General features: G+C 41.3%; 1 protein-coding gene across 3 annotated transcripts in view; it reads left to right on the forward strand.

The window, feature by feature from the left end:
* LRMDA (leucine rich melanocyte differentiation associated) overlaps positions 1-26,033 on the forward strand; it is an 853,545-nt gene that overhangs the window by 550,835 nt on the left and 276,677 nt on the right. The window contains exon 4 of one of the 3 annotated variants that reach the window (XM_087963897.1): positions 7,317-7,450. The exons of the other annotated variants lie outside the window; for them this stretch is intronic. Coding sequence (XP_087820023.1) covers positions 7,317-7,450 — 134 coding nt within the window. The remainder of the gene's footprint in view (positions 1-7,316; positions 7,451-26,033) is intronic. 3 annotated transcript variants of the gene reach the window in all.

Consider the following 26,033-nt stretch of genomic DNA (forward strand, 5'->3'; position numbering starts at 1 on the left):
ACTGATGTTGGATTTCTATAAGATTGTCAATTTACTTTGCCGTTACTTCCCCTATCAGCTGTAGAGTATCGTTCAGCAACCATGGAAGTAACCTTTATGTTTCACCATTCCTTAAATCTGGCTCCGAAATGGCATCATTTTCATATCTGGAAAAACCTCCAGATCTCGGTACTTGAGCCAGCCAAAATTAATAAATGAAAAATAAAATAAAATAGTTAATAAAAATTGAGCGAGCTGTGAGAGAAATCCCAGGGCCATGCTGAAGGAGAAATGGTTTGAAATTGATTATTTCTGAGGCTTTCCAATCTTGCTTACCCCTCTTGGATTTCATGATGAAGTATTCAAACAGTCCCTGTTTAGCATCCAAACCTACATAAGGTCACTCAGGTGTTGTTGCTACCTGCAGAGACATCTTGAAGGCAGACTGTAAACAGAGCTCTGCTTCAAAGGCAGATGTTCAGTTTTGTTAAAAAAGATATTCTTTGACCCGACTCTTATGAGGATGAGCTCCACTCCCTCATCAGAGGAGAAAGGAAGTTGCATGGCCAGCTATAAAATCATTCAGCTGTTGACTGTGGTTGTGATCTTGCAACAGCGCACATTACCTGGAATCTATTACTTCTCTCTCTCGGACAGCTTCTGTATATCACTGTGAAGAAAAGAAATTAAACTTTCACCATGCTGCTGTAGATGATAATGATGATTTGTATGCCACCGAATCATTCAGGCTCCAGGCAACTTAGGGGGAAAAAAAAATAAAAAAAAAATATCGAACATCCACAGGAAAGAAAGAAAAAATTACAACAAAACCTGTAAATAAATAAATAATCCCCGGATAGAACGACAAATCACAACATGAATAAATACATTGAACTATCCCCCTAATCACTCCCAAACTTGAAAACAATTCAAAAATCCAGACCAATACCATAATAGTAACGGTTTGGAGAAGCTTCCAGAAGGCCGTTATTGAGAAACTCAGTCTAACAGTTCCCAGAAGGCTGTTTTGAATTATAGGCCTTGTGATGGTCCCCAAGGTGCTTCTCTCAAGATGCAACTGGACATTTTTGGTTTTTCTTTGAAGACATTTCACTTCTCATCCAAGAAGCTTCATCAGTTCTGATTGAATGGTGGGGAAAGGAAGGATTTATACTCCTTGCAGACTGCTGGTCATTTGCATTCTTTTAGAGGGTTGTAGAGGCTGCTTGGAAGTTTATCTGTATCCTCAGGTCGTTTGCTGCTTCAGGTTTTTCTTTGAAGACATTTTGCTTCTCATGCAAGAAGCTTCTTCAGTTCTTACTGGATGGTGGGGAATGGAAGTATTTATACTCCTTGCAGACAGCTGGTCATTTGCATCCTTTTAGAGAGTCGTTGAGGCTGCTTGGAGGTTTGTCTGTGTCCTCTTGGAACTGCTGAAAGGACTATGTGGTAGACTGGAGATAGATGATGTCATATCCCTCCCCCTCTGGCGAGAGGGGGCTGTTTCATTTTGACATAAGATGGCCTCTTTGACCCCTTCTTTCAAACCAGAGGTCTTCTCTGTCCAAAATGTGGACTTTGCTGTCTTCAAAAGAGTGGCTTTTGTCTTTTAAATGCAGATGGACTGCTGAATTTTGTCCTGATGGGTTTGTTCTCCTGTGTTGTGCCATGCATTTAAGATCACATGCTGGAGCCAGAAATTTAAATCTTGGTCCCTATTGGTCCAAATCCAATGATAACCATGGTACCATAGATCAGTGGTCGCCAACTGGAGGGTCGTGGCCCACTGGTGGGCAGCGAGAAAATTTTGGTGGGCCGCAGAGAAATCTCACCCCCAGAGCACACACCCCCAAAGCAATTAATCCAGGCTGCGCAGAAACACAAGGCTGTGCTACCCACATGGCCTGCAGGAACCCTCCCGAGCACACTCACTCCTTAACTGGCAAACTTGCCTGCTAAGTTGCTATTTTAACTTTTTCCGACCATCAGTTGTTCTGCTGTGCCGGGAGATTTAGATTAGCTAGGAAGCAGGAAATGGTTGGATTTCTTGCTTTTTAGCTAGTCTTTAGATCTTCGGCTTTGCTTTTAAGCACAGCTGAACCTCCCTTAGGCCTGAAGGTTCTATTATTCAGTGCAGATTCATGGCAAGCAATTTTTACGTGACAGACAGAGCTAGCCGATGGCAGATAGATAGATCACTGAATGATTCTGTCAGCAACTCAATCTGCCTGCCTGCTTTGCCTGATTTTGGGTAAAAGTTGCTCTTTTTTAATAAAAAATGCAATATTTATACAAATATTTATAATATTTACATACAAGCCATGCCCAGCCAGTCAAATGACCACCAAGCCACACCCACAAATTAGGCCACGCCCACAGAACCAGTTAGCGGTCCCTGGGATTTAAAATTATTAGTTTGGTGGTCCCTGAGGTCCAGAAGATTGGCGACCCCTACCATAGATCATCCACTCAAGACCAAAGTGGAAAGATTGGTAAATTCATTTTGCATTGACCTTCAGAAAGTCCAGGTTTCTCTCGGATCTCCAATGTAGAATCCTGGCTTTTGAAGATTAAGCAATTTGTTTTGTTATGGACTTTTATCTTGGTGGATGCCACTGGAAAAAACAACAACACCTTTTTTAAAAATGTGCAGTTCTACACACATCTAACATGTGTCGGCATGCATGGCTACAATAGCAAACATATCTGAGTTTGAAGAAGGATTAGATTGCTCAACCCCTTTCACAAACTTGTTTTGCCCCCTCGTTAACTTACTGATAAGAAAGCAGGCAGCTCCTTTAAATCTTCTGCAAACCTCCTGCAAGGTTTTGGAAGCAGACTGACTTAAAATAACCAAAATTGAAAAAGAGGTCATAGGGAGGAGACACCCAGTCTGAAGACCACACTGAATAAGTAATCTTTTGCAAGACTGTTCTAATTCTGAAGTATTGTTTTTGAAGGTTTTTTTTTTTAAATTATAGATTAACAGGAAGGAACCTTGTAGGTCATCCAACCCCTGCCCAAGCTGGAGACTCGTCTTCCCCTCCCCCCTCCTCCTCCTCCTCCTCCTAACTGAGTTGGAAAGGACCTTGGAAGTCTTCTACTGCAAACCTCTGTTCAAGCAGGAGACCCTACCCATTTTTGACAGATGGAAGTCCAGTCTCTTCTTGAAAGCTTCCAGTGATGAAGCTCCCACAACTTCCGAAGGCAAATTCTGTTCCCTCAGTTGATTGTTCTCACTGTCAGAAAATTCCTCCTTATTTCCAGGTTGAATCTCTCCTAGATCAGTTTCCATCCATTATTCCTTTAGGTGCCTTGGAAAATATCTTGACCCCCTTCCTCCTCTCTGTGGCAGCCTCTCAAATATTGGAAGACTGCTCTCCTGTCTCCCCTGTCCTTCTCTTCCCTAGGCTAGCCACGCCCAGTTCCTGCAACCGTTCATCATATGTTTGAGCCTCCAGTCCCCTGATCATCCTGGTTGCTCTTCTCTGCACTCTTTCTAGAGTCTCAACATCTTCTTTTATAGTGTGGTGACCAAAACTGGATGCAGGACTCTAGGTGTGGTCTTACTAAGGCTTTATAGAGTGGTATCAGTACCACCCTTGATCTTGATTCTATTGCTCTGTTAATGCAACTTAGGATTTGTGTTTCAAACACAATGCAACTACCATGCTAAGTTTTCTGAGTTTTAACCTTGGCTTGGGAGAAAGTAGACATTTGGGGAGTTCCCTCTCATATGCAAACCAAGGCATTGATTAACTCAGTGCCCAGGTAATGCTTGTTGTTTGAACACAGCGCACGTGGCACATATATAGAGCAGCTCTGGAAGAAAGCTGTTAGGGCTAACCTAATAATAGAGCTGCCTTGTTGCAAATTAGCAAGATCAAGGAATCCAAAACTTATTTCCAAATGGGGAAGGAAATTGACCCTGCCCTACTTTACTTTACTAGGCACCATCAGACCCATTAATTAAGAGTGTCTTAATTAATGAGTGTAAGGCAACACACAGAAGCATTTTCAGCTAGTCAAAAGAAGTCAAGGTGGCATCAACATCTCGTGTTAAGGGAAGTTCCACCCTTTCTGGCCCCAGGCATCATGACACTCCCATCTCTAACCAGACAGTTTGAAAACCTAAAATTAGGGCTCTGCAGGTCTTGAACCACAGAGTTCAATTCAAGGGTTCAATTCAAGGGTTCAAGGGAAGTTTCCCCTTTGAAGCATCTTGAATGATAGAATTTCATCCTTTCTAAGATCAAAGAGAAGCAGCTTCCTCTGTCACTTAGCAAAGCCAAACAGGGTTTTATACTCAACCTCCTTCAGTTTTTGCAAGGACTGAAGAATAATAACAGAATTAGAGAGTTGGAAGGGACTTTGGAGATCTTCAAGTCCAAACCCCTGCTCAAGCAGGAGACACTTCCTCCTCCTCCTCTCCTCCTCCAAGTTGGAAGGGACCTTGGAAGTCTTCTACTCCAAACCCCTGTTCAAGCAGGGGACCCTATACCCATGATAGCGAACCTATGGCACATGTGCCACAGGTGGCATGCAGAGCCATTTGTGCTGGCACCCGAGCTGCAGGCAAACTTACCTCACTGCGCATGTGCATGTCTCACAGCTGATTTTCGGCCGGTCTGAGGCCTTTTTTAGACTCCCAGAGGCTTCAGGAAGGCTTCTGCAGGCTTTTGCAGGCTTTTCAGGCCGAAAGCTAGGCCCATTTCATCACGTCCTGTTTTTCCGGAAATACCGGAAGTGATGAAACGGGCCTAGTTTTCATCCTGAAAAGCCTGCAGAAGCCTGCAGAAGTCTTCCTGAAGCCTCTGGAAGGCTGAAAAAGGCCTCAAACTGGCCGAAAATCAGCTGTGAGGTGCAGTGCAGGTAAGGATTGCACGTGCATGCATAGGGGACGTGGGGAGGTACACATTACCTTCTGGGTGCTGGCACGCGAGCACAGGCGTGCAAGCCCACACACAATTTTTGGCACAGGAGCACAAAAAGGTTAGCCACCACTTGCTTATATGCTCAAGAGGAAGAAAGCAAGTGGGAATAAGAAATATTTCCATGAGGTAATCTCCTTGTCAAAATGGCAGCTGGATCGTCTCCAGCGACAATCCTCTGCTTCTTATCCCAACTCACCTCCAAAACTAGATGGAGGGAAATTTGTGGGATACTGAGAATAAGAAGCCAAAGAGCTGAGGAAGACCCCAAAGCGTGCTGTCTTCTTCCAAGAGTGTTTTTTTTTTTTAATCAGCCGCAAGTTCACATGTAGAGTTAAAAGCTACTCGCTCGGTCTCTTTTCAAAGAGGGAGCTTTGTTTATTTGCCACAAGACCCTGCTTTGGAGATTTCCTTAGTTGTCAAGGAACTGGAGGTCTGGGGTGGAGAGAAGGGGTTCAGAGCTCACCCAGCTTTTCATTTAGGATCCGTTTTGAGGGACAGAAGGCTGACTTGCCGCAGCACTTAAAGCAAAGATACCAAATGAAAGTCGCTCTCTTTCCCTCTCTTTAAGTTTGTGCTTACACAAAGCTTCTTTGTGGTTTTTTTAGGCCTGTCAGATTTGTCAGGCGTGGTAAGAAAAAGTATATTGTTTCCAACACTTGGATTCCTTTCCTTCTGACATCTGCCAGTCTCTAAAGATGATAAATTCCTGCCTCATTAGCCAGGGGTGTGGGATTACAGCCTGACAACACATTAATCACCAGCTTTCGGTGGCAGCCTGACTAGCAATAGGCATTGTTAACAAAACTTTTCTAATATGTCACTCTTCTCTATGACAGCCTGTAATCAATCATCGTGATTGACAGCGCTGATAGATTACACTATTTATACTTTTCGTAATGAAAGATAGCGTTTCCACCTACTGTCATTTTGAGGCTAGCGGTGGCAGGATCCGCTGAATAGAAACAAACACAACAGCTTAGTCCTCCGTTTGGGGCGTTTGGGAAGTTAAAAGTGAAGGCTCCTTTTGAAGGTTGCTTTGTGTCAAGGTTCAGGAGACAAGCTATTGTGAGGGAACCTGGTTAAAGTCGTTGGTGGTTTTGAGCAACAGCCGCTTTCAAGCACAGCCTAGTATTGCTGGTAACCGTCTAGTGTGCTCCCAGGTCAAGTTCTGGCAGCTACTCAAACTTTATCCTGTCTCTAACCCCAGCCTACCAGAAAGAGATGGAGCCAGAGTTTTAGCTTTCTGCTCCCTTCTGTGATTGAAAAGGCCCCCCTCTCTCTGCTTTGCACACAGCCAAGTCATCCCGCTTCCATTCCCCAGCAGTGGAAAGGAAATGAGGAAAGCAGTAAGAATTAAACTGGCCAGCATTTTGTTGCTTGTTAGAATAACAGAGTTGGAAGGGACTTTGGGGGTCTTCTAGTCCAACCCCCTGCTTAGGCAGGAAACCCTACACCACTTGGATATCCAATCTCTTCTTAAAAACTTTCAGTGTTGGAGCATTCACAACTTCTGGAGGCAAGTTGTTCCACTGATGAATTGTTCTAACTGTTAGGAAATTTCTCCTTAGTTCTAGGTTGCTTCTCTTCCTGATTAGTCTCCATCTGTTGCTTCTTGTCCTGCCTTCAGGTGCTTTGGAAAATAGCTTGACTCCCTCTTCTTTGGGCAGCCCCTGAGATATTGGAAGACTGCTATCATGTCTCCCCTGGTCCTTCTTTTCATCAGACTACACATACCCAGTTCCTGCGACCGTTCTTCATATGCTTTAGTCTCCAGCCCCTAATCATCTTGGTTGCTCTTCTCTGCACTCTTTCTAGAGCAAGCTTGGCAAGTTTAAGACTTGTGGACTTCAACTTCCAGAATTCCTGAGCTAACATGACTGGAGGAAGAATTTCTTGGAGTTGAAGTCCACAAGTCTTAAAGCTGACAAGTTTGAAGACCCCTGTTCTAGAGCCTTGGACTACAGCAGCAGGTGGATTTCCTAACATTTCCCATCAGAAGTGTTTGAATTTATTTTACTTGGTTTGTCTGCTAGTGGGAAACGGCAGGTGAAAAATATCGGCGGAAGATATTAGCAAGCTATTTCTGAAAACCCTGAAGGCAGGATAAAAATAAATAGGTAACCCTATAGGTAACTCACTTCACTCGACCTTGTATCCACCTTATCTGGATATCCCATAATAAATCAAAGTGGTACTTGTTTTGTGGTACTTTCCTTTACTTTGGTAATGACCATAGTTTTTAGCTGTTTGGGGCACTGGTGGGATTCTAATTGTTTTATTACCGGTTCTGTAGGCATGGCTTGGTGGGTGTGGCCTGATGGGCATGGCAGGGGAAGGATACAGTAAAATCCCATTCCCTCCCCATCCCACTAACCTGCTTTCCCGCTCCGTTCTCCTGTGCAGGGCAATCAAAGAAGACCCAGCAGAACAACTGGGACTCAGGAGGCAGAGAATAGATGGGGAATGGGCCAGTCAGAGGTGGGATTTGCCGGTTCTCCCAACTACTCAAAATTTCTGCTACCAGTTCTCGAGAACAGGTCAGAACCTGCTGAATACCATCTCTGTTCAGGATGCTTTTTAAGGGCAGCCCCATGTAGAGAAGGTTGCAATAGCCAACTTGATATTTTTGGAAACAATACTCAGGGGTTTGCTATTTTCGGACTTCATGGTCTAGCCCGAAGCCCTAGATATAGGAACTTAGGTCAAGACCAACCTTGTTCAACCTTGCTTTCCTCTTTCAGCATCAGCTAAGATCAGCTCTAAGCAATCTTCCTTCCCCTGTCCTCACCACTTTCTCTAGTGGGTTGAAAGCATCCTGTCCAGTGGTGGGATTCAAATTCCGGTTCAGTGGACGTGGCTTGGTGGGTGTGGCAGGGGAAAGATACTGTAAAATCTCCAGTCAGAGGTGGCACTTGCCGGTTGTCCAAACTACTCAAAATTTCCGCTACCAGTTCTCCAGAACTGGTCAGAACCTGCTGAATACCACCTCTGGTTTGGGGGAACTTAGTATTTTAGGTAGCTGAAGCTACATCACACATCCAGGGGAGTCTGGCTTTGTGAATTATTTGAGGAAAATGATGGTTGTTTTTTAAATTTAATGGAGATTTTACTCCAGGTTTACCGAGCATCAAATTCAGAGTTTCTCTTTAGGTCTATTTGAGGCATACATTATAGCATTTATCTGCTTTCTGAGTTACAGTGTTGGTGAACTGTCTCTTCAGTTTTCAGCAGCCGTAATCGGAGAGAACTCCCAAGTGCCTAAAATTCCCGAAAAAGAGCAGTGATTTTAAAACAAACACAACACAAGACAAACACAGCCAGCAAATTGCAGGCACTAAAAATGAGGCTTATTACACCCCTTGAATTGTCGCCTGATTGGGTTGTCTATCTGTTTATCGCAGAATCTTTTTGGAAACTTTCTCTTTGTGTATCTTTAGCCAGGTCGACATTTTGGCACTGGAACGAAGCTGTAAAGCTAATATTAAAATAAGTGATGTCAGTTTTGACTATAATTCTCAAGCACCATTTTAAAAGATTTTTTTTTCCTTATCAAACAAATAAACTGTTTGGTATTTGGGGTGGCCTTTTTTTTTAAAAAAAAGGGCAAACAGTTTGCAAGCTGAACAAAGTCTAGAGAGATTCATTGGTTGATTGGAGACTTCCTTTTTCCCTGTTTTGGTCTTCCTTTTTACCTATTCAGGTGTGTGGTTTTCATTTCAGTCAGTCTTAGAAGTATGTGGGGGGGGGTGTTGATTGTAAGGCCCTTCAAACCAAAAGCAAAACTCAACAACTCCATCCGTCCTGTGATTTCCCAGCTTATTGCTTTTTAAAAAAAATCACTTTGGAGAAAGGACCTGAAATCAAAGCCAACGGATTCCCAGAACAACCTAAGACATTGGCTTATTTATTGGATTTCTCTGCTGCTCTTCTACAAGACTTATAGCGGTTTTACGACAGGGCAGAATGGAACGGGCCTGTCATGCAACAATAAAGTAAAACTGTGATTGTCTATGGAAGTAAAACAGCCAGTGAAAAACAGGAGAATCCTTTCCATCCAATTCAACCTCTTTGTGTCACAAGCATGATGAGTGGGTGATGGAGAGTGTAACAATATCCAGCCAAACTCTGTTGCTTTTGCAGCTCTGTTTGATGATTTATGTTCCCATGGACTATAACTGGGTCTTTCAGAGTGACCTGTCAAAACCGGTGGAAATGACAACTCAGCAGAACCTGCTAACATCATCTCCTCCTCCTCCTCCTCCTCCTCGTCCACCTTCTTCTCCTTCAGCTTCTCCTGCTTCTTCTTTCCTCCACCTGCCAGAGATAAGACAAGGCAAGGGTGAAAGGGCATGGCTTCCCTGTAGACCCCTTGACCTTCCATTGGCTTGGGAAAGAGGGGGGCTCCCAGAAATGCAATCTAAATAGGTGGAGGTCAAGATGTTCCTGCAGAAGATACATAGTCTTCTCAAAGAGGCTGGGAACAATGCACAAAACATTTTACTATTATTGTCCAATGTTTATGCTTCCTGGAGAGAGAGAGAGATGGGGGAAGGAGAGGGAGAGGGAGAGGGGGGAAGAGAGGGCAGGAGGGAAACAGAGGGGGCAGAGAGAGGGGGGAGGGAGTGAAGAGCGGGAGGGGGAGAGAGAGACTGAGAGAGGAAGAAAGGGAGGGAGAGGGAGAGAGAGGGAGAGAGAGAGAGGGAAAGGGGGAGAGAGACACAGAGGGAGGGAGAAAGAGAGAGAGAGAGAGAGCAAAAGAGACTGAGAAAGGGGAAGGGGGAGAGACCAGTGTATGTGTTTGACTAGATGGTCAAATTATTTGCTTCAGATAAGGCTGAAAGCTCCCACTTTAGGATTAGAAAACCAGATTTTGTGCCTGGTTTATATCTGATGCCTCCTTGTTTAGAGTAAAATACCATTTACTGTAGAAATTGGAGTAGTTTTATTTTTCCCCAGAAGTACCTTATATTTTTTTCTTTAGGTGTGGAGATAATCTCTTAGCCTTTCTACTAGGGGAAATTCTTCTTCTTCTTCTTCTTCTTCTTCTTCTTCTTCTTCTTCTTCTTCTTCTTCTTCTTCTTCTTCTTCTTCTTCTTCTTCTTCTTCTTCTTCTTCTTCTTCTTCTTCTTCTTCTTCTTCTTCTTCTTCTTCTTCTTCTTCTTCTTCTTCTTCTTTCCTCCTCCTCCTCCTCCTCCTCCTCCTCCTCCTCCTCCTCCTCCTCCTCCTCCTCCTCCTCCTCCTCCTCCTCCTCCTCCTCCTCCTCCTCCTCCTCTCTTCTTCTTCTTCTTCTTCTTCTTCTTCTTCTTCTTCTTCTTCTTCTTCTTCTTCTTCTTCTTCTTCTTCTTCTTCTTCTTCTTCTTCTTCTTCTTCTTCTTCTTCTTCTTCTTCCTCCTCCTCCTCCTCCTCCTCCTCCTCCTCCTCCTCCTCCTCCTCCTCCTCCTCCTCCTCCCCCCTCCTCCTTCCTCCTCCCCCTCCTTTCCCTCTTCTGTTCCTTTCTACATAAACAAGGAAGGTAACACTAGGAAACTACTGGGACTGGTCTTCTTTAAAGGTTTTAATAAAAGGTCTCCAAAGTTAGCTCTCCTGTGCTCCTAGAACAAAGAGTTTGACAAATAGCAACCATTCCTTGCAAAACAGGTTGCCTTGCTCATGTTTGTTTCCAACTTGTACCTCTGGCATTGCAAACTGTCAGGACTATATAATTCTTCCTGGTAAGGTGGAACGGTAAATCAGAAAAGTGCATGAATTGTTTGTCAAACGGAGGAGAGAAACACAGCGGGAAGCTCCAGGGATGAGATATATAAACCAGGCAGAAAAATTAGAAGCATTTTATCTTTCCTAGAAAGCAAAATGAAGCAGCTTGTGAATTCTGGGGAGGCCTGCATAGGAAAAAAAAAACCCCACTGCAGTGAGTTGTCATCTGGCTAAGGAATTTGTCAGCTGTTGGGAGTGGAATGTTATAGGATGGTCTTGGATATGAACAAGGAAGCAAATAGCATCTGAGAAAAGGTTGAGTCCAAGTTTTAATGTTCTAGGCAACAGGTTCTTCATCCCTCAGCCTTCTTATGATCTCAGGAAGATTAAAGGCTCTTCCAGAATAATATGTTTGGGGACACACAAAGTTGGAGGAAAAAAAGGGACCCAAAGAAGTACCATTGCCCCACGGAAATCTGGTTCCATAGTGTTGGATGAGGTTCCCAAGATCTATCTAGCTTAGTAGTTAATTTTTCCAGTCACGTCTTCTGGGAAGGTCCTAAAGAAGATATGAAATTCTTCTCTTTGTGTGACATCCAGGTATTTTGCGGCATCCTGCCCCTGAACAGGTTCAATTTAACCACCATTAAAGTTAAACAGAGTTTTAGGGAGGTTCAGTCTTAGATCCAACATTGGCAAACCAGAAATTGGCATTTGGTGTGAAAATAGAAGGTTTATTATTTCTGTAAAGAGTATAAAATAATTCTATTATTTCTGCAAAGTGCAAAGCTTAAGTGGTGTAATTTTAAAGGGGATGCAAAGAATGATACAATTGTTGAATTATTAACTCAGGGAAGCACCCTCATCTTGAAAACAAGGGAGACTTATTGTGTTAGGGTTTGAGGATTAACCCCTAGCAGAGTATTGCAGCAGTAGTCAAGCCAGGCAACCAAAGGAGAGCGGAAGGGCCCCAGAGTATACACACACTGAACACAAACACTGTTTGTAGTTTAAATAGTTTTTAATCCAGTTAGAGTTTAAGCATTGTCATTCAGTCCATTAAGTCATTCACAGTATTTCCATCCAGTAAGACTCACTAGTATAGTCCTTGCAATATCTTTATCAGCCGATAAAGATATCTTCTCCTCCTCCGGTTTCACTCTCCAGAGAAACAAACGCTGGATATTCAGTAGAATTACGCAGTAACTCAGCAAACAGTAGCAAACAATAACAGTTCAGTCACAGGCACTCACAGTCAGTAATCACAGTCGCAGCAGCACACAGTTACAGTAGCACACAGTTACAGCCAGACAGTAACAGACACAGTAAGTCGCAGTAAGACACAGTTACAGCCAGCTCACAGACAGTAAGCTTTCCAGCTTCTAATGCTTCCTTATATTGTAACTTCTAACCGCACCCTTAATCGGCTAATTGCCTGCTGCATTGTGCTTAAAGTGATAAGCACTTAAACCATGATATCTAAGTTTTATATATTTATTCACCCAAACCATATTTGGTATCAATGTTATACCTAACATACTCCCCTTTTGGGTGAAATAAATATATAATACCTTACAATCTTATCCCATATTTTTCACAACTCTCCTGGTGCTTACTGGCACCTTGGGCTTTAGTAAAATTATCAGCTAAATTGTCCTCCGACATACAGTACTCTAGCTGAATCATCTTACTTCTTACAGATTGTCTCACGTTTAGGTATCTTAGATCTGTATGCTTGCTCCTTGTTTTTACTCCAATATTTGTGGCCATTTGAATTGCTGCCTGATTATCTTCATGTATAATTATAGGATAATCTACAGTTATACCTATATCAATTAACATTTGTTTATACATTATTAATTCTGTACATAACAATGATAAACAGGAGAATTCTGCCTCCATAGTAGACAAACTTATATGCTGTTGTCTTATTGACTTCCAGCCTATTAATGTTTTACCCAGCATTATGGCTGTTCCTGAAGTCGACTTTCTAGTGTCCCTTTCTGATGCAAAACTAGCATCTGCATAAGCACTCAAAATTAAATCACCCTTTGGTTCTAAATACAATGAATAATTCATTGTCTTTTTAAGATATCTTAATATCCTCTTAGCTGCATTCCAGTGTCTTTCACATGGTGCAGAATTGAATCTAGCCAACTGATTCACGCAGTACGATATATCTGGTCTAGACCAATTACTAATATAACTCAAACTACCAATTAAAGATTGATAAATCACCTTATCAAACTCAGGGCTTTGTACATCAGTGTTGCTAAACTCCTGACTCATTGGAGTCTTAGCTGGCTTACAAAGCTCCATTTTGTAATCTTTTAGTAATTTGCTTATCTTATCTTCCTGAGATATCTTAAAACCTTTCCTTGTTTTCTTTATATTCAAACCGAGATACTTCTTTATCTCCCCTAATTGCTTGATCTTTATTCTCTTTCCTAATGATGCTATTATTTTATTTGCTTCATCATTAGTTTCAGTTATCAATGCAATGTCATCTGTGAATAGTAATAATAATGATACTTTCCCATTTGTCTCCCTCTTAAACAGACATGGATCGGCTAAACCAGCTTTAAATCCTATTTTGTCTAGTTCCTTTACAATATACTGGTTCCATTCATAGCCTGATTGTTTAAGACCATAGAGACTTTTCTTTAACAACCAACAATCATTATTATTATTATTTTCACTTTTAATACCAACAGGTTTTTTCATATAAATAATATGTTTTAATGGGGCGTGCAAGTAAGCAGTTTCCACATCTAGATGGTTAACTATATAGTTTTTACTAGCTGCCCACACTAAAGCTGCCCTCAAGGTTGCTGCCTTAAGACTAGGTGCAAACACCTCATCATAGTCATTAGCATTCTGCCTAAAACCTTGTGCTACTAACCTTGCCTTATGGATTAAATTACCATCTTTATCTATTTTTACCTTAAAAATCCATTTGCAGCCAATGGATTTCTTTCCTGCAGGTAATTTGGCATTTTCATACACCTTCATATCACTTAATGAATTCAGTTCCTTATTCATTGCTGCATACCATCTTTCTTTTTCCTTAGTAGGATACTTTTAATTTCTTCAACAGAATTAGGAACTTGATTAATCTGGCACACTGTGTTAGCCTGGTACCTATCAGGCGGTCTAGATACACGTGTAGTTCTTCTGGGAATTACAGGGCTTACAGGAGGACTTTGTTGAACTACTACCTGTTCATCTTCCTCATCCTGTTCAGCTATTGAATCTGTTTCTTCCTTTATGGGCACTATTTCATCCTGTATTTGTCTCTTTACTTTATTTTTAAAGTTACAGGGATAACTAATGGGATTTCTATAGGATTCAATAATTACATCTTTATTGGCATCCTGTTCTAATTTCTCCCATCCTTCATGTTCTAGAAATTGGGCACTAGCACTACATAACACTTTAGATGTGCCTTTCTCCCAAAATCTATATGCCCTATGGTTTGCCTGATAACCAACGAAGAAAAATCTTTTAGCTCTATGTTGCCCTTTTTTTTTTTTTTTGAGTTGTGCAGGAATATGCACCCATGCTGGTGCACCAAATGTGTGCAGGTAACTTAGATCAGGTTTCCTGCCATGCCATCTGGTGAATGGTATTTCACCTGTTGTTGTATTAACAACGTTGTTTAATATGTTATTAGCACACATTGTAGCCTCCCCCACAAAGAATCAGGTAACCCAGAATCATTTAACATTGTTCTAACCATTGCCTGTAGTGTTTGGCCTCTTCTTTCAATAAAAGCATTATGTTCTGGCCTGTATGGAGCAGACTTCTTATGCTCTATTCCAGCTACCTTAAGTCTGTTCTGGAATTTGTTATTAATAAATTCCGTACCATTATCTGTCACCAGGGTTATCAGTTGTCGTTTAGACTTTCTTTCAGCAAACCTAAGCCAATTGAAAAAATGTTGATATGTTTCAGTTTTGCTTTTCATTAAATAGCAAAACCCATATCTAGAATAATGGTCCATAATGCTCAGCATATATCTAGCACCCCCATACTGGGTTTCTTTGGACCTATTATGTCTGCAAATACTACTTCTAAAGGTTCTTTTGTTTTGAAACCATTTAACCTATTTGCAGGCAATACTTTGCTCTTATCTTCACAGCAAACATTACAACGCAAATATTTATCACAAGATTTTAACCTTATTCCTTCAGATAACTCAACTGTACGTTTTAGCATTTTAAAATTTACATGCCCCAAACGCCTATGCAATAAATGGATACATTCTTCATGAGGCTTTATATTATTAAATACAGTTTGAGCCTCCCCTTTCTTACTATTATCTAATACATATAATGTTCCATTTAAAGCTGCAGTTACCCTTTTGTTATCTTTTTCAATTATGCAATTATTATCCTTAAAAGTAATTACATAACCTAATTTATCTAATACCCTTACTGAAAGCAAATTAAACTTTAGTTGCGGTACATACAACATTTTTATATCCTGGTTTATGTACGGACAACGTGCAAAACCTTGACCTTTCGCTTTCAGGTTCCAGCCATTTGCAAGAGATATATGTTGAGAACTTGTAGACATTTTTATAAATTTTGTCTTATCTCTTGTGATGCAGTGGGATGCGCCACTGTCAACCACCCATAAATTATTCTTCACATCAGAGTTGCTAAACGTGGCTAGTTCAAATGCTTTCTTTGGCTTTTTTACATTCTGGCTTTTCTCTTTTTGCAGAATCTTGCCAAATGTCCTCTGCCTCCACAATTAAAACACTTTTTAATTGTGTATGCTGTTGAAGATAAATTCTCTTCTTCCAGGTGCTTTACTTTGCTAATCTGGTTTCTTTCAAGCTTTGAAGATAATTTCTCTTCTTTCTTATCTTCTCTCAGCTCGTCACGCTCACGCCTTCTTCTGGCTTCTTCTAGTAGCCTGCCTGTAATCTCGGTTAATGAGAGGCTTTCTTTTGGCAATACCTCTAACGAAGTCACATAGTCATCATAGCTTTGATCTAATGAAGATAATATTATGTAGACTTGTTGCAGTTCATTAAATATAAGCTCTTTTTCTTGCAAATCTTGAAAAATGCTCTTCATACAGTTTAAATGAACTAACATATCTCCATTCCTCTGAAGATGCGTTCGAAAAAGCTTCCGTGTAAGATTTATATGTGCTCCTACACTGTCCCGAACATAAATCTTCCTGAGGTTCTCCCAGCAGTTTGCAGCATTTTCTTCTCCACGAATATGGACAAGCTGCTGATCACAGAGAGTCAGTCCTATGATGCATAAAGCCTGCTCATTCTTCAGTTTAAAGTCTTGTAACTTTTCTTTATCATCATCATTAGCAGGATCCCAGCTACTCACATCTGGTGGGTTTGCTATAATGTCCCACAAACCTTCTTTACGTAGAAGTAAACTACATTTCATTGACCATGAAACATAGTTTGTTCCATCCAGCCTGGATATCATGGACAGTTGTGACAAATTTACTTGTGCCATTACTCTTCAGATATTTTGACTATTTTAAACTAATTAAAACAGTTTGTTTTTACAGTAATGTGCAACTCACACCAACTCTCTCTGCTATATCCTGGTTAGTTAGACTATGCTGCTGGGCCCATAACCAATGTTAGGGTTTGAGGATTAACCCCTAGCAGAGTATTGCAGCAGTAGTCAAGCCAGGCAACCAAAGGAGAGCGGAAGGGCCCCAGAGTATACACACACTGAACACAAACACTGTTTGTAGTTTAAATAGTTTTTAATCCAGTTAGAGTTTAAGCATTGTCATTCAGTCCATTAAGTCATTCACAGTATTTCCATCCAGTAAGACTCACTAGTATAGTCCAAGTTAAGAGTCCTTGCAATATCTTTATCAGCCGATAAAGATATCTTCTCCTCCTCCGGTTTCACTCTCCAGAGAAACAAACGCTGGATATTCAGTAGAATTACGCAGTAACTCAGCAAACAGTAGCAAACAATAACAGTTCAGTCACAGGCACTCACAGTCAGTAATCACAGTTAGTCGCAGCAGCACACAGTTACAGTAGCACACAGTTACAGCCAGACAGTAACAGACACAGTAAGTCGCAGTAAGACACAGTTACAGCCAGCTCACAGACAGTAAGCTTTCCAGCTTCTAATGCTTCCTTATATTGTAACTTCTAACCGCACCCTTAATCGGCTAATTGCCTGCTGCATTGTGCTTAAAGTGATAAGCACTTAAACCATGATATCTAAGTTTTATATATTTATTCACCCAAACCATATTTGGTATCAATGTTATACCTAACATATTGTATTACTCTTGATTGAATGGAGGGCATGCTTATCACTTGATAAGATATAAAATAAAATAATTGTTGGAATCCAGTGTTGGAATGTATTTTTATGCAACAACTACGGTAGTATTCAGCTAGTAGATGACAAGATTTACAGTTTTGTTTCTATTGTATATACTCCATGCTCTATTGTTTTAAGTAGCATTTCCTGTTTCTTGTTACAGTTGAGCAGTTAAGCAGTAAAGCACATAGTGACAGTGCTCTTTGTTTGCTCTGTGGTGCTATATTTAAATAGAATTTCTATCAATAATAATATAATCTGTCTTCCTAGGCAGAAAGGAAAGTTACTTTTGCCAGGTGACAGAAATGTCACCTACAAGCATCCTTTTATGGTACTTATAGCTTCCCTCCCTAGAGTAGATAGAGCTGTATATATGTGGTTCTTTATTTCGTACTTTGGAGAAGAAAGCTGGGTTTCTTAAGTCTTGTAGATGCACAAGAACACATTTCAGCCCTCAAAACTTGTACACATTTGCTTAGCAAATGAGGACTTTAATCCAGATAGTTGGCTAACCTAGAGGAAAGGGTCATCATGATGTCATTTACACGTCTATGATGTTATCATAGCTTCATCTTCCAGGCACTTTCAGGGTGTGGAAGGTTAGATTTTGCAATAGCAGTAGAACGTTTGTATAAAGGACCAACAAGCCATGTGAGTTAATCCTAATAGTTTATAATATGATGCCAAACTTAAAATTAGGAGCTACTTGTGTGCTTCTAGATCTGGGAGGGAGGGAAAGAGAAAAGAAAAGAATGTTTTACAGATATTTTTTTATCTTGCTTGATTAAAGAAGAGTTTCTAAAGAAAGAACACAAAGCACACATTTAATAATTGTGGATAAAAATAAAAGAAACTGAATGGTAAACACAGTTCTACGAATCTCCCAGCTTTGACCACACAACAGATCTTCAATAGTTGGTCACCATGTCATTCTACACATGATTGATGACCCTTTTGTGTTTCTCTCTTTCCAAATATACTGTGTCTGGAATCATGAACACATGATGACTTTATGCTTTCTTCTTTTTAAACTCATAATTGCCAATAATTGTTTGCTGAACACAAGTTGCTTCTAAAGCTAATCTCTTCCCGGAGTCTTTCAGTGTCCCTTCTACATTGGAAATTTCATCAGCAGGCAACCTGACATGGCCAAAACTGTGCACATATAGTTAGCATGCAATGCTAGCTTGCCTCCTGATACAATGCTAGCTTGCCTCCTGATTCATGAGTGAAGGACTGGATTTAATCCAGGAAAACTCTGGTTTCAAATTCTTGCTTAGTCTTAAGCATTCACAAGAATGGCTCAGGCTGTGGGTCTACTTTCTAGAATTTTCACAAAGATAAAATGGAATGTTATCACCCTTGTTTTGTGACTTTTGACTCCCCCCCCCCAAAAAAAAGTGCACTTGTATAATAGCATCTACAGGAAAGGAAACGATCATTGAAATGTAAGTAAATAGCCCAAATAAAATCAATAAAAAGGATAAAGTTAAAAACCAAACAGAAATGTTGGTAGTTGGGCTTATATCCTACCACCAAGGAGGTCAGATGTTAGTGTTCCAACTAACCAACTCCAAACCAGTAATCTCTGAGATAAGCATTTCCTCAAAATTTCATTTTATTAGAGTTGTCATATTGGCACTGTCGGAATTCTAGCAGTTATTCCAATTAAATCATGAGCCTCGAGCCACACTCCCTAAAACTAAAAAAGATTTATTTGAAGGTAACATTCTACGTCCAGCATTTACCTAGGCAATGCCAACTCTGAGATACATAATTCACTGTCACTCTTGATCCTGATTCCCACCCCCCACCCCCGGTTGTATCATCCATTGAAAAAGGTCCATAGCCAAGAGTCATCAATCATACTCTCCAATTAGATTTTTGTGAGGCAGAAGCTTCAGTCATCTAATCAGTCTTTGAAGAAAATATGAATGGAATGTACTTTCGATTCCACACTGCTGCCTGCTCTTTGAAACTCCCCCCTTCTTTCTGTTGTCAACTGTAAAACATGTATACAAAATGTTTTATGAGTTGACAGGCACATCTGGGAAAACCCAAATCTGAAAGTTCCGGGTTTTTCCTTCCCAAAAGGGAAATCAAAGATCCATCCCCTGCACCCACCAGCCCATCACATGATCCAATCAAATCTTCACCCCAACTGGAGGCATCTCCCCAGTCGCCCCCCCTCCAGGTGCAGGGCAACCTGTCCTTGACTCTCTGAGAAAGAATGTCTAAACTTCTACCTCTCTATGAAATCCCCCCTCCCAAATTCCCAGGCACTGAATGTGGCAGCCGTGAAGCTTCCAAGTAAAAAAATGGCTTCCGAGGCTGACATCAGGTTTCCCTTGTCCACTTGAGTTCAGTCTTTGCCAACTCTGGAATGGTGGTTTTCACCGAGGGCTTGAGACCAAGATGCCCCACAGATTAACTTCTCACTGGTTAAAACCATGCACCTTCCTTAAAGAGACACTTCCACAAACTCAGGATTAGAATGTGAATTCACATTTCTTATCCTTGTTGCTGCTTCAGCTCTGTTTAACCTTTCTCCGAAGGCCACGGGGGAACAGGCCAATTATGAGCTGGGGAAGGAAGTACTGTACAAAGTTCCTGATAATGGAACACAATTTTTTTCTCCCCCCTTTCTTTGTCTCTTTATTTCTTCTTAATTAGTCCCAGTAGGAATGATTGATTTCCCCTCCCACCAAACCTTGTAGCTAACATCTGTTGGTATTCCTGAGGTCAATTCCGCACTGTCTTTGGCTTTGACATTTCTTGTAAAAGAGGAGGCATTTGTTCATATTGACATTAGCTGCCTCAGAATCTCTCCGCGGTGCAGATGGCCTCTGAATGAAGACATCAAGCTAATAGGCAAGATGACAAGCTTCAATTGTACTGGTGCATTTTGGACTGAAGTGGGCTGAAAGCAAAATTTTTCTTTCTTTCTTTAGGGGGACCACATCCTGCTGCTGAAGTGCTCAGGGTCAAGTTTTAGGAAAGGTCATTTTCTCCTTAATTGAGTCTGGTGGGGCTCACATTCTCCATGAAGACTTTTGCGCTTCTTCTCTAGGTTTGACCAGAACATAAAATTGCACGTATGCATAAGTTTGCATCATGTGCACAGACACATATATAATACAAGCACACATGAAGTATTAGTGCCATTTTATGATGCTTGGTGAGACCACACTTACTACCCTGGAATACATCTAGTTTTGCTCACCCCGAAACAGAAAAGAAATTGAGGTTTTGGAAAAAGTGCAAAGAAGAGAAACCAAGATGATTAGCGGGGTGGAGGCTAAAACATACAAAGAATGTTTGCAGGATTTAGGTATGTCTACTCTAATGAAAAGAAGGCCTAAGGGTGACATGATAGCAGTCTTCCAGTATCTGAGGGGCTGCCACAAAGAAGAGGGGCACAACTTATTTTCCAAAGCACCAGAAGGCAGGACAAGACAGAATGGATGGAAACTAATCAAGGAGAAAAGCAACCTGGAACTAAGAAGAAATTTCCAATACAATTTATATGTTTTGCCTGTTATGTCTTCTTGGGCTTCTCTTCTTAAAACAGGATCCTTCTAACATTTGGGTTAGATTATTGCAACATCTATTACATGAAGCTACCTATAATAAGTGTTTAGAAATGGCAGCTGTTAGAAAAATATACTTGCTAGGTTCTTGCTATGCTACATTTATATTTTGCTAACTTTGTGATTTTTTCCCCTTGTCTTTTACTTGATGTGTTTCTAATGGACTCTCTAATGTAAACCTGCCCAGTTTAGAAATGGAATCATTTCACGACTGAGTTGTTAGTCATCATCTTTTCAGGTTGGTTGGGTGCTTTTTAGGAATTAGCCAAATTTGTACTGTGGGAAAGCAATCCTCCTATTGTTTCCCCTTTGGACGTTTTAGACGCCTTAAATCATTTTTCTCTAACATTTTGATGTAATGCATTATTGCTGTTCTTCATTTCCTATTAGACTATTACCCATTTGGTTGTTGGCCTGATGAATGCTCCTGTTGACTTTCATAATGTTGTTATGGATTGTATGAAAGCCATAGTGTATATTAATGTAACTGTGGAAACAGAAGATAGGCATATTGATGCTCTACACAGCTCCTGTCTGCCGCCTGCCTGGCTGATTGATTGATGATTGATTGATTAACTATTGAAAGCTTCCATCTTTGGATGTAAAACTCCAACCAGCCAATTACACAATTATAAATCACAGAAATTAAAGGTTAAGAGTTCCTCAAGTTAAGGCCACTTCCTGGAGGCTTTATGGTCATGTCTTTGTTGTTTTTTAGCATCAGTCTGGAGGCTCTTCTTTCTCCCCTCCCCTCTCTCCCTTCCTTCCTTCCTTCCTTCCTTCCTTCCTTCCTTCCTTCCTTCCTTCCTTCCTTCCTTCCTTCCTTCCTTCCTTCCTTCCTTCCTTCCTTCCCTCTGAAGTGTTCTTCAATATATCTCAATGACCTTTTGTTTCTTCTGCCCAAAGGACTGTCCATTTATCCTCAAACTAATTCTTTCTAGCACCCTCTTTGTTAACTCCTATCATCAGGCCTGCACCTTCACATAAAACCCAGTGATTTAGAGTGATGGAGATTCATCACTGAAGGGATAAGTGGACTTCCTTGACTCCTGGTTGGTGGGGAACTCACCAAAGGTCCAGACGCAGCTCCACCATCTATTCCCGAAGCACCAGCTGCACTGGCTGATTGCATGTGTGTGTGAGATAATCATACTCTTGTTTCTTTTGAAAGGAGTTAAATTAAAATCACTATGATTAAGACTGATTGCTAATTACTGTTTTGCTTATAACACTAAGCTCTGTGTAATGAGTGACTAAATGAGCATCTTTTTATTATGAGACAGTCACCTTTTTCTGATGTAACACTTGTGTTGGAATCTCTCCCTTTTTCCCTCCCTCTCTCCTTCTCCCTCTCCCTCCCTCTCTCCCTCCCTCCCTTTCCATCCCTCCCTCCACCCCCTCCCTCTCTCCTTCTCTTTCTACTCCATCCCCCCCCCTCTCTCTCCCTCCCTCCCTCTCCTTCCCTCCTTCTCTTTCTCCCTCCCTCCTTCCCTCTCTCTCTTCCACACCCCCTTTCTTTTTCCTGGAACACATTCTCCTTTTCATGGATTATTTTTTCTTACTCTGCAGCCACCCAATTTCTGCAACAGCCACATTTCCATTTTCTGACATTTCACACATTATGCAAAGGTGAGCACAGATTGCCAAAAAGGGAGATGCACTCAGTAAATAGTCCCAGTGAATCTGGTGTCCTCATTAGGGCAGGACTACTTAACAGAGCAGAGCTCAGCTTTGCTTGTAAAACCAATTAATCCTTCCCCCTGTCACAATGTTCAATTGGCACCATCTCTAGGAGCGTAGAGTGGCATCAGGTCGTAGCAGCCATTGCTCCAGCCATGAATATTTTTTTTATTTTTTTTTTGCAAACTAGGAATGTTGGAAGCAGTAAGTGTTGAAATAAGGGTGGACCTGGTACTGACTGCTGATTGGCTGAGAAATGTTTGCTCCTCTGTTGCCAAGAAGGGCACTGCTGATTGGCTGTCAGGTGTTTGCATGGTTACACATTGACATTGCAGAGATACCTACAGCACCTTCCAACCAAGTGTTACTCAACCTTAGCAACGATGAGATGAGAAGAGAAGAGAAGAGAAGAGAAGAGAAGCTTTGTTGTCATTTTTTACTGTGAGCACACCAGCACACATTAAAAATTAAATTCTGTTGCCTTCTCTCAAAAGAAAGTATATATCTACCCATACCTATATATAACACACTTTCTATATACACTCTGTGTGTGTGTGTGTGTGTACACACATGCACGCACACACACACACACACACTGTATATGGCATGTGTGTTATATATGGGTATGGGTAGATATATACTTTCTTTTGAGAAACTCCAAGCAAACTCCAAGACTAATAAACACAGACCAAGACTCCCAAACAATCAAGATGAAGAAAAAAAAATCATTCTAACAAAGCATGAGGCTAGCACCAAATTTAAAACAGAAATGGCTACAAAAACCTGACACACAAGACGAAGACGAACCCAACACACGAGCCTGATGATAGCAGATGAGATTCTGCTGAAATGCCACTACAACTTTAAAAGCACAACTATAATGATGTGGGAAAATACCTGAACAAAGCTGAATACCACACACACACACACACACACACACACACACACACACACACACACATTTTAAATACGTAGCGGAAAGAGAAAACTTGAGAGTTCGCTAGGTTGATGCTATATGGAACAAAAATGTGGCTGAATCTGGATGTTCTGCTTTGGATACCATGAAGCCCCCTCCTCCCAGAAAATAACAAGGAAAACAAGTCGTGAAGAGGATGTGTAGCATCCCAGATAATACTGCAGACACCGCTCAAGCAGCACTTATATGCCATCTCCTGGATAGAAGGAAGAGAAATAATCTTTTCTGCCATCCTCACCACTCTACGCACCACCTTCCTGTCCAAAAACGTAATGCTTCCACATTAGACAGTATGCTCTTGAATATGACAGGATGCTCTTGATTGTCCCTCTATAGAAAGTGGAAAGGACAGGAGAAGGAAAATGTATTTTTCTCATGCAACCCAGAAAATGCAGGCGCTGCTGTGTCTCACTGTTGAGCGACCAAGCTAACCTGCTCAGATCTCAGATTAAAGAGTTGGAAGGGACCTTCTAGGTCTTCTAGTCCAACACCCTACACCATTTCTAATAGATGGCTGTACAGTCTCTTCTTGAAAGCCTCCAGGGATGAAGCTCCCACAACTTCCGAAGGCAACTTCTGTTCCATTGCTTGGTTGTTCTCACTGTCAGAAAGTTTCTCCTTATTTCCAGGTTGAATCTCTCCTTGGTCAGTTTCCATCCATTATTCCTTGTCTGGCCTTCAGGTACCTTGGAAAATAGCTTCCTCTCTGGGGCAGCCCCTCAAATATTGGAAGACTGCTATCATGTCTCCCCTAGTCCTTCTCTTCACCAGACTAGCCAGGCCCAGTTCCTGCAACTGTTCATCGTAGGCTTTAGCCTCCAGTCTCCTCATCATCCTGGTTGCTCTTCTCTGCACTCTTTCTAGAGTCTCATCATCTTTTTTTGTGTGTTGACCAAAACCAGATGCAGAATTCTAGGTGTGGTCTTGCTAAGGCTTTATAGAGTGATATTAGTACCTCCCTTGATCTTGATTGTATCCCTCTGTTAATGCAATTTAGGATTGCATTGACTTTTTTGGCTACTCATCAGCTGCACACCTGAAACCTTGATACTACAATTCACCTCTGCAATTGAATCATTAATATGATTGAGGTGTATGTTGTGCCTGCCTTTTCTGAAATTGACAATGATCTCTTTAGTTTTTCCTACATTTAAAATGAGGCTGTTTCTATTATACCAGTTCGCTGAACACTCTACCTCGTTGCGATAAGCACTCTCATTATCATCCTGAATAAGACTCACTATTGTTGTATCATCCACGTACCTCACTCTATGTAGAGTTTTCAATTCCCAGAATTCTTGTTGGCTGGGGAATTCTGGGAGTTGAAATTCACACATCTTAAAGATGCTGAGGTTGAGAAACACTGTTCTAACCTGAATATCCCCACAATCTGTGCTCCAAATGTAACATTATACACAAAACCCCAGTTGTTAGGAAGTAATCTGTCTTTAGCACCATGTCTTTGAATAGGGCCATCCTCAATCTGATACAAATTTTCACTCATCTGATGAATCATAACAAACTATTCAACCGAAAAATAACCCTTTAGGGGTTTTGTTTTTTAAAGTCAGACCATTTTTCTAATAAAGAGAAACGAGTCAAAAAACCTGAGCAGGTTAGAAAGGCATTCAACTTGCCTTGATATAGAAGGATGAGATATAATAGAGACAAAAGTGAATTTCTTTATTTTGGAAAGACAGATCAAATATAGAGGTATGAGATGCAAAATATCCCTTGGCTTGGAAATGTTTAATTGCAGAAAAGACCTTGGAGTTGGAGCTGATTGCCAATTGAATGAGTCAGCAGTGTGATTTGATGGCAAATGGTGTTTTAGGATGGATGAACAAAATAGTTTCCAAATTACAAGCAATAGTTCTCCTGTTTTATTCTGCTCTGGTCAGTCCCAGTGTTCTGGCCTGTCGGCCTCCGGCCCCTCCAGCACAATAGAAGGCTGAGTCAACTGAGAGGATCGAACTGCTGGCAGTCTGCAGAATTAGCCTGCAATACTGCATTCTCACCAGTGTGCCACCAGGACCCTTTTACGTCTTGTCTTTCTCCCAGCCAGTGATGAGGAATCTGTGGTTGGATCTTCATGACGCCTGAATTAATGGTTATAAGTCGAGGACTCTTGCTACCATGTGTCATGCCCTTGTTAGAGTCAGACTCTGAGGGAAAGGAGGAACAGATGACAGGGAGTAGAGGTGTGGCTCCAGAGGTTGTAGAGGAGGCTGGGGAGGGGCAGAGGCCAGCTGGGTAGTCAGAGAAAGAACCAGGCCCATCCCCTCTGCATCCTAGGACAAGCAGGGTGGAATGGAGAAGGAAACAACTTGGCTTATGAGAGAGGAAGCGGCCATGATCCCTCTCATTGGTTGCAGCTGGGGAGAATAGTATATAAGAGAGACGGTTAAAACACAGCATTGCTAGAAGCAAAGTGTGTGTTATTTTGGGCTGAAGTTATCTTGGTTGGCGTACTTCCAACAGACTATGCCTTGTTATCTCCTTGAAGTTGGTAATTAGTTATCCTGGTCCGTTGTGGAAATTCTTTCATTGTAGCTTGTTTTAGTTTTTTATTTCACCTCTATCTGCTTATTAATTTTGGACTGTATTGCTTTCTTTTGAAGACTATTTTTGAGTAAGTTTTATCTCCAACTGAGAACTATTGAACAGTGGGGCCAAGTTGGAGGCATTAAAGGACATTTATTTCTGTTTTGGATTTTGTTACATTTGTGTTACACTCCGGGTCACCACACCATGTCTCCCAGGGGAAGGGTCTCAGAAACCATGGTTTCTCTTTTTTTTAGAGTCACTTTTTTTTTTACATCTAGTACTATATGCTTTTGTTTCTTAA

The sequence above is a fragment of the Notechis scutatus genome, chromosome 4 (genome assembly GCF_049901735.1).
Source record: "Notechis scutatus isolate UNSWTSFEM ecotype Mainland chromosome 4, rNotScu1.2, whole genome shotgun sequence".
Lineage (NCBI taxonomy): Eukaryota > Metazoa > Chordata > Lepidosauria > Squamata > Elapidae > Notechis > Notechis scutatus.